At 62.3% G+C, this 8,337-nt stretch overlaps 1 protein-coding gene across 1 annotated transcript; it reads right to left on the bottom strand.

Moving 5' to 3' along the window:
• Positions 1 to 1,942: 1,942 nt before the first annotated feature.
• On the bottom strand, positions 1,943 to 7,431 carry LOC119097334 (integrin alpha-4). Its single transcript, XM_037220381.1, has 4 exons — positions 5,418 to 7,431; positions 4,791 to 5,280; positions 4,145 to 4,454; positions 1,943 to 1,990 (listed from the first exon to the last, which is right to left on the bottom strand). The coding sequence occupies exons 1-4, from the start codon at positions 7,429 to 7,431 to the stop codon at positions 1,943 to 1,945; spliced, it is 2,862 nt and encodes a 953-aa protein (XP_037076276.1).
• Positions 7,432 to 8,337: the final 906 nt, after the last annotated feature.

The raw sequence follows: 8,337 nt of genomic DNA on the forward strand, positions 1-8,337 counted from the left end.
TATATCAAGTATAACAGTATATCAACAGTGCAACAGCATCTATCAAGTGTTTCAGTAAAATATCTAGCATAACAGTATCTATCAAGGCACGCATTACTCTGGCCGACACAACATTTTCATACAATGAGTATCACCTCAGGCCTGAATGCGCTCACGTGCCATCATTGTTTGGTCTGGCTACACCCGTCCGGCAGTCTCGGCAAACCGGGCCTTTCCACGAGCCATTTGCAAGGGCCAACATTGTTTAAAACAGATTTGGCACACGTCTATCCATTGCCCGCAAACGTTTTCTACCGTGTTCCCCTCAGCCGACTTTTTCCACCCAACAAAATCATTCTGGTCTGATTTGTTCAGTTTGACGGCACTGATGGTGCGTTCTTTTGATGACCGTTGTGTCCGAGTGTGCAAGGTGTATGTGTGAATGTGTGTAATGTGGATGCGTGTGATTAGGTGTTTTGTTTGTGTGTGCATCGTGCATTTATTGTTTTTAAAACTGCACTGCGCCCGCAATGGGCTTATACCTGTGGATTGCTTACTGCCTAACTAAACAAACAATAAACAACTGTCTCTGTCCTGCTTTTTATCATTGATAAGAAAACAGCAAAACAAGCCTTTTAGCTTTTACTTGTTCATGTCTGATATGTCACATTGATTGTCCATTTAGTTCATGGGGTCACGAGGATTGATGTGACGGTGACGCCCTGTCATCCATTCAGTGGCCATGGGGTCACACTAATACAAAGACGTCATCAATTCCTGTCGAATCAGACGGCTCCCTGCACACCTCGCGCCGCACCTCCCAAGCCAACCCTACAGGCAAACGATGACGTCACGGGACCACGGGACTTCGCGGTCGAGTCACCGGATTACCGTTCCTGGAAAAAAGGGCCTTGGATCGAGTAACCGTGGTAACGGTGTTTTCAAACTTGCTGCACTTGTCGTGATCGTGCAGTAACTTCGACAGCACCTGAACCGCAAATATTCACTTCCCACCATCGTTCTGCAAATGTGAACACATGCAGATTCAGAACCACACCACAAGAAGAAACAGCGTGCATGATACCAAGACGAGCGGGATTTTTTGTATTTCCTCCGCGACGCTCCTGAGAAACACATCAAAGCTCGCTGGTAGACTGCCATCGAAAGTTGAAGTTCATTGGCTGGGTGCAAAATGTTACAAAATTAGTTGTCCGGATGTCATGATGATTTCCTAAATGGTTTGGAGCTGGAAAACACACTTTAAGAAAAAGAAGTAAGAAATGAGAGGAATCTGCCGCCCTGACGAGAGCAAGTGTCGCTGAGATTTATTTCAGCGTGATCTGACTGAGCTGCATTGAATGTGAATAGTTCTCAGTCGCAGTTCCCATTCTTTAAAAACGCTTCGCCAGATCCGGTTCCCATATTTTTGCATCAGTTTCGTGGTTTTGCCTCCACTCGCCGGCGCGGCCTGGCTGCTCACGCGGGGCAAGTAGCCCGGTGAGGGTACCGTGTCAAATAGCACCACGGGGCTTTCACCGACGTCATGTATCGCATGAAACGCACAGCAGAGTTCGCTCGAGACTGCAGACAGTTTGGCGTTTTGGCCCGCTGACCGGTACTTCAGCCGGCCGAGAAGTAGACGGACCACCTGTCTGTGCGGAAGGCGCCAACTTCCGCGGTACCGCAAATCCACGGGTCAGGCCACAATTTACTCTGTGTACATTAGCCCACTTTATTCCGAACGTACACTGGCTCGCCCCCATAACATGCTGTTTCCGCACGCCTTGCACGACTACCAGCTTTAAGAGAAGCATTGGCTACTTCGGCGGTCATGACAATCACTAGGAGCAAAGGCCGCCTAGAGCGGGCCTTGCCGTCTCACGGCAGGTAATGGTCTGAGTCATTCGGCTCCAGAGAGAACAGGCCGGGAAAAAGTGGGCACCAGCGAGTGGCTCTTGCACACTCACTGCGTGCTCATCATCAGTGGCGTGGCCAGAATTTCGATCAGAAGCTGGGCAAATCGGGCAACAGGGAGCTTTCAGTCAAGGGGCTGCTCATTGTCGTCATAATCGCCGAGTTTTTTTTTAAAATCAGGAGACGTGTTAGTCTCAACATCTCATTGATGCAGCAGGGACTGATTCTGAATGTTTGGAAGCCCCACGGGCGTCTTGAACTGCCAGAACGCACTGTGTCCTTCAGCCCTGGAGAGCCCTACCACCTGTGTTTGTGTTGGGGGGTGGGGGGGGGGGTGGGGTGGGGTGGGGGGGGTGGGGGGGGGTGGGGGGGCATGGCTCTTGAGGCCTTTCCCCTTGGCTGCGCCACTTCTTGTCCTTGACCTTCGTCGACCTCACCGTGTTACCAAGGTAAGCCGCCAAGCCGTCTTAAACATTCGTCGCGGAACCGGCCATTTCCTCCGACGTAAATTCCGCCGTCTGGTGTATAAATCAAACCCTAAAAACAGGCAAACAAAAGGCCTGACGGGATGTGACGTCATCAGACTCCGCTGCTGTGGTGCAGAGCTGCGCTGCCTGGCTAGGTCACCGGGACTGGTGACATCATCAGACTCCGCTCCTGTGCTGCGCTGCCTGGCTAGGTCACCGGGACTGGTGACGTCATCAGACTCCGCTGCTGTGGTGCAGAGCTGCGCTGCCTGGCTAGGTCACCGGGACTGGTGACGTCATCAGACTCCGCTGCTGTGGTGCAGAGCTGCGCTGCCCGGCTAGGTCACCGGGACTGGTGGCACCTGTCAGGTCGTGACGACCGCCGGCCTGCCATGCGGAGCGACCCTACGCCTGACTAGCCGGCCAGTGTCAATGAGACTGGTCGACGCTGGCTTCACCCGACTCCAGCGTCTAATGTTGCGACGCGCTCTACATACGACAGCGGCTGGCTGATGCGGCGCGGTGAGCGAGGCGGCAGATCCGCCGCTGAACGACCGCGTTCTGACACGGCACGAGGTGCGGCAGCCCACGAGACCGCGAGCCCGCTCCGACCGCAGCGGCGCCCCGGCAGCCCACGAGACCGCCCGACCGCAGCGCTGAATCAGCGCCATTCCGGCGCGTTAGCCGCGGCCCGCTGCGAGGCCCAGTTCCAGGACCTGGAGTTTGATCGGTGACGGGGCGCCGTGACGACGGTCACGCGACACAGCTGGACGGGTCGCAAACAGGAACCGGCACCATGCGCGGCGCAGTGGCGAGCGGATGTGGAATACACCCACGTGTCGCACCTGTGCCAGCTGTTTACTTCTATACGTGCTGTATACCATAGTGGAGCGCGCAACATGCTCCCGTCTGCACTCTCGTCGAAAGCGTATTAATGTGTGCCTGTTTTTCAGTGAAAGGCGCCGAGCCCCAGCACAACCCTGGGATGCAGAATCCAGGACCTAGCGCACTTTTAGCAGGCCTCCATGTCCTATAACGTCATTGTCTATAAGCAAGCATGCCTGCAGATAATGACCGGAAAGCGTTATTTCTCGGTTCCCACAGCTGATTCATTTGCCACCAAACGTGAATAGCTGCGGGAATGAATCAAAACTAAATGCCTTCGGTCTGGCGGGATTATCGGAACTCGTCCTTCACTGTCTTACTTGCAAACGCACGCGTAGAACAGGTAATGCATTTTACACGGTATCATAGACTAGCGTGTTCGTAGGCTGACGATGCAGGCACATGCGATTGAGCAATATCACGCGACGACATGCGGAAGCACTTCAAGGACACACAAACGCTCTTAACAATTAACACAAGCAGAGGCCCGCACTGAGGCTTCGGGCGCGACTGACTGCGAGCCTCGGCCGGTCACCGGGAGATAACATGGTAAATCAACGTGAGAACTTGTGATTTGACCACCACGCCCTGTTCTCAGGCATTCACCGCAGCGACGCGTACCACGTTTGAATCACACACGCGCCACAATAGAATCCGCTCGCGGTCCAGGGCCGCTCCGCTCACGCACAAGGCGAGTACAAAATGTAAAGCATGATAAACGAAGTGTTTGTGAGACGCATGCCCACGCTGACATCGAACCCGTCTCTTCCCGTCCCACGGCACCGCACGCCAGAGTACGCCTCCGCTGATGTCCCTGATCACAGCCCTGGTGATGGCCGCACCGCCCTCGATGTCGCCGGCGACGCTCACTTGACCGCCGCGGCCGGCGGCCCCGGCACGATGAACATGTGGCCAAAGTTCTCCTTCACCTCTTGCTCCTGTTGCTGCTCCTGCTGTTGCTCCAGCTGCTCGCGCCGCGTGCGCCGGAAGAAGCCTGCCAGGTGCAGGCCCTGCGTGATGAGCGCCAGTAGCAGCAGCGCCCCCAGCACGGCCACCACCACAATCCAGGTGGGCACCTCTTCGGGGGTGAGTGTGGCGGCGAGCAGCTCAGTGGTGACGCGCGCCTCGTCCGGCCGCTGGTTCAGCTCGGCTGGGATCAGCGAGTCGCCCAGCATGCGCACCCTTCCGCTGGAGGTGAGCAGCAGGCGGCTGACGCCGAGCGAGGAGAGCGCCGCCACGTCCAGCCGCAGTTCCAGCGCCACGGTGACGCGCGTGCTCGTCTCCGGCAGGGCGACCGTCTGGCAAGTGACGCGCGCGCACGGCGCGCTCGAGCCGGGCTCGCAGCCGACCAGCAGCGCGGAGGAGTTGTCGGCGGCGGCGGCCGGCGCCGGCAGCGGCTCGGGCGCCTCACGCCTGCTCCGTGCGGCGACCTGGCCGGACCGCACCGACTCCTGAGCCTGCAGGTCCGAGTCCAGGCTGTACACCGGCTCTGAGCTGTCCGCTGGCCGGCTCCCGCCGCCGGCGGCAGTCGGCTGTCGGCCCGACAACAGGTACGCGTCGTCCTCGACAACGCAAGTCAGCGGCTGGCTATCGACGAACGCCGCCGGCGGGTAGACTCGGGCGATGTTCACCACCGTGCCGTCCGCTGCCAGCACGTCCACCGGCACCAGGAACGAGATGTTGACCGCCGGCACCGGTGTCGGCAGGTACTTCAGCACCTGGTACGTATGCTGGACGAACTCAAACTTCGCGCCTCCGTCCTCCTCGTCCTCCACAGGCGCGTTCTCGAAGACGAGCGAAGGTTCGCGTGCGCGGCCGCGGATCTCCAGGTCGGCCTGGCTGACCAGAGGCAGTGAGATGTTGGCCACGTTGTCGGCGGGCGTCAGCTCCTCGCCTGCCGACTCCACCGATACGTTGAAGGTGAGGCGACCAGCGCGGCCAGTCACCGCCTTCATGTCGAACACCAGCGGCAGCCGGTACTCGGAGTTGTCGAAGAACGGGGTGCGGCAGTACGTTACAAGATGAGCGTGACGCCCTCCGGGCCGGCGGCGCGCTCGCGACAGTCGGACGGCAGGCGCCGCAGGCTGACCACCGCCGGCAGGGCGATGGTCAGCACGGGCAGCGAGGCCGGCTCTGCGCTGTTCGTCAGCGCCAGCTCCAGCTCCAGCGTGCCCGTGCTGCCGACCACGTACGCGCCGCCGGACAGGCCGAGGAAGCGGTGCGAGAGGCGCAGGTCCGTCTGGCAGGTGGCGTCCGCGCCGCAGCCCACCGAGAACGGCACGCTCAGCGTGGTCACCCGCTGGTTCGGCAGGTTCACGTTCGGCACGGGGCAGAGCGGGCAGAAGGAGTCAGCGCGTGGCGGCGCCTGCGGGAACTCGATCTGCCGCCGTCGCCGGGTGCTGAACTCGTAATCAACCAGACGTTTCTCCGTGTCCGTGTCAACGAACGTGCGGCGCACCTCCTCGGCGCCCGAGCCGGCCACCGCGTACCGCATGTTGATCTGCATCGGCTTGGTGTAGTCGATCCGCTTGGACGCGAGCAGCGCCACGTCCAGCACGCGGCAGGAGGGCTCGTCGCGGCTGATCTCCAGCGTGAAGTTTGCCTCCCGCTGCTGGCTGCCGTCGACGCTGAAGACGCCCTGTGCGTGGAAAGACTCGATACGGAGCGCGACGTCGACTGTGACCGAGTCCACAGCCTCGCCGCCGAAGGCCAGGCAGGCGCGCACCTGGAACCGGTCACGCGTCATGTCCAGCCGCTCGGGACTGGAGGTCAGCGAGCTCACGAACTCGATGACGGGGCTGGCGCGCAGCAGCACCACGTGGCCGCTGCCGTAGGCGCCCACCGCCAGGTCCGGGTGAGAGTTGCCGTCGATGTCGACCCCGCGGGAGACGCTGACGCCGAAGCCCCGCAGCGCGTCACCCAGGTCGCGGGCGGCGATCCGCTGGGAGGCCGTGGCAGCGAAGCGGCCGGGGCCGCCCCGGAACACGTACACAGCGCCGCGCCCCTCGTCCTCGTACGGCGCCGCGACGGCCACGTCCTCGTAGCCGTCGCGGTCAAGGTCGCCGAGCGGCGCCAGCGCGGTGCCGAGCCGGCCGCCGACGGCGCCGCCCTCCAGGCGGGTCGGCTCGCCCAGCCGACCGCCGCCGTCGTTGATGTAGACGTACACGCGGCCCTCGTCGCCGCCCCCGCCGGCGGGACTGGCCAGCGGCGCGCCGACCAGCGCGTCGCTGAGACCGTCCGCGTTCACGTCGACCGCCAGCACGGCGGCGCCGAAGTACTCGCCCAGCTGGTCGCCGACGCGCTCGGAGAGGACGTCGTAGGACCGGTCCTCAGTAGCGGGCAGGCGCAGCAGGTAGACGCTGCCGCGGCCGGCGGCAGCGCGCGGCGCGCCCACCAGCTCCGCCGTGCCGTCGGCCAGGAAGCGGCCCGAACTCACTGCGTAGCCGAAGTAGTCGTAGCGGCGCATCCTGTCCGGGAAGGCGGACGGGTCGGGCACGAGCAGGTCGCCGGCCGGGCTGTAGCGCGCCACCGTTCCTGTCCAGTCGAAGACACCCGGCGCGCCGAGCAGCAGAGCACCGCTGTCCTGCGCCAGGTGCGCCGACACGCCCGCCTGCCCGTACGAATACAGGTAGGCGTTGATGCCCACCAGGTGCGTGTACTGCTTGTCCTTGGCGGCCAGCGGCACCAGCCGCTCGAAGCTGTCGTCGACCGCATCGTTGCTGCCCACGTAGCAGGCGCCGTTGCCGAGCCGGTGGCCGCCGTAGCGCTGGTTGCGCCAGCGCGGCGCGCACACCACCAGCCGACCGCCGGCACCGTTCTGCACGTCCAGCGAGCCGCCCAGCCAGCCGGCGTCGCGCAGGCTGGTGTAGGAGCGGTCCGGTGCCGGCTCGTTGCCGTCCGCATCCACCAGGACCTCCTGACAGGGGCCGGCCGCCAGCGCCGGACACCGGAACAGCGCGCCCGGCTCGCGCACCTCGGGGTGCACGCCGAGCGTCGAGTTTGCGCGCGGCGCCCCCACCAGCACCCAGGGCTGGGTGCCGGCCACCAACGCCACCGTGTAGCCGAAGTAGGCGTCGGCGTCGGCCGCCGGGCCGCCGAAGATCACCGGGTGGCGCGTGTCCACGTTGAAGGGGAGCACGAGACCGAGCGCCGCCGCGAGCGCGGCCGCCTGGAGGAGCGCGTGCATGGTGTGCCGCCGCCGCCCGCGCCGTGACGACTGGCGGCGGCGGCGGCGGGCGGCGCGCGGCGCACGGCCCGCCCACCGATCGCTGGAAACGCCGCCGTCTCGGCACACCTGAGCGGCCGGAAGGCCGGCCGCTGACGTCACAGCTCGGGCCGGCGGCGGCGGTGTGTGCTCGGAACCAGCCGCGCCCAGCGTTCCGCTGTCGCCCACAGTGTTTGGTTTCGGCATGGCTGGTAGGTAAGCCGCGCCACGTCAGCCCTTTAACGTGACGGCCATCTAGCTAGCGCCGTTCGTTCTCAGCCAGTGCGTGTCGTGACGTCACGCCGGCTGTCAGTTCGAGGTGTGACGTCACCAACGCGCCCGGGTGAGTCACGCATTTCTCCGATCACCGCGGGCTGGACCGGTTACCTCTCTCTGCCCCGTGACGTCACCTTGTCTGACCTGGCCGGAGGTGGGGCAGGTACGGCGTCGTCCCGTGCCGGGTGTTCCAAGCGAGCCTGCGGCCCAGATCGGTGAAAGGCCTCGCGGACGTTTTTTTCGATGTTGTTGGGGCAGTAAGGACCCGCTCAATGCACTGATACGTCTCCTGACACTCAGAGTCTGGATGTCCGCAGTGTCCGCACCTGCTGAGCCCGTTCATACACGAGTAGGGCAACACAGCGCTGTCAGTGACAGTGATAGACTTCTTCGGATTGCACGGCGAGGCTTTGCAAGCAAGAAAAAGCGTGCTGACTTGCAACAGCTGACTAGGACAAAGACGCCAAGAATGCTGAGGTCAGCTGTGCAAGCTCATTTTTGAGGTCGTTAGTGCAGGACTCCCATGGTGGGACGGCACCTGGAATGGTGGGTTGCGGACACCGGACGCGACTGCATGTGGCGTGTCTTCATGTGCTCGGCATATGTCAAAAA

This window comes from Pollicipes pollicipes, unplaced genomic scaffold, assembly GCF_011947565.3.
Source record: "Pollicipes pollicipes isolate AB1234 unplaced genomic scaffold, Ppol_2.1 Scaffold_4295;HRSCAF=5057_pilon_pilon_pilon, whole genome shotgun sequence".
Taxonomy (NCBI): Eukaryota; Metazoa; Arthropoda; class Thecostraca; order Pollicipedomorpha; family Pollicipedidae; genus Pollicipes; species Pollicipes pollicipes.

Coding starts and splice junctions, on each gene's coding strand:
- LOC119097334 (XM_037220381.1), bottom strand. CDS start 7,431: ATGCACGCGCTCCTCCAGGCGGCCGCGCTCGCGGCGGCGCTCGGTCTC. Junction 5,281..5,417: donor GTACGTGGTCGGCAGCACGG/GCACGCTGGAGC, acceptor GCCGGCCCGGAG/GGCGTCACGCTCATCTTGTA. Junction 1,991..4,144: donor ACTTTGGCCACATGTTCATC/GTGCCGGGGCCG, acceptor CGATTTGCCCAG/CTTCTGATCGAAATTCTGGC.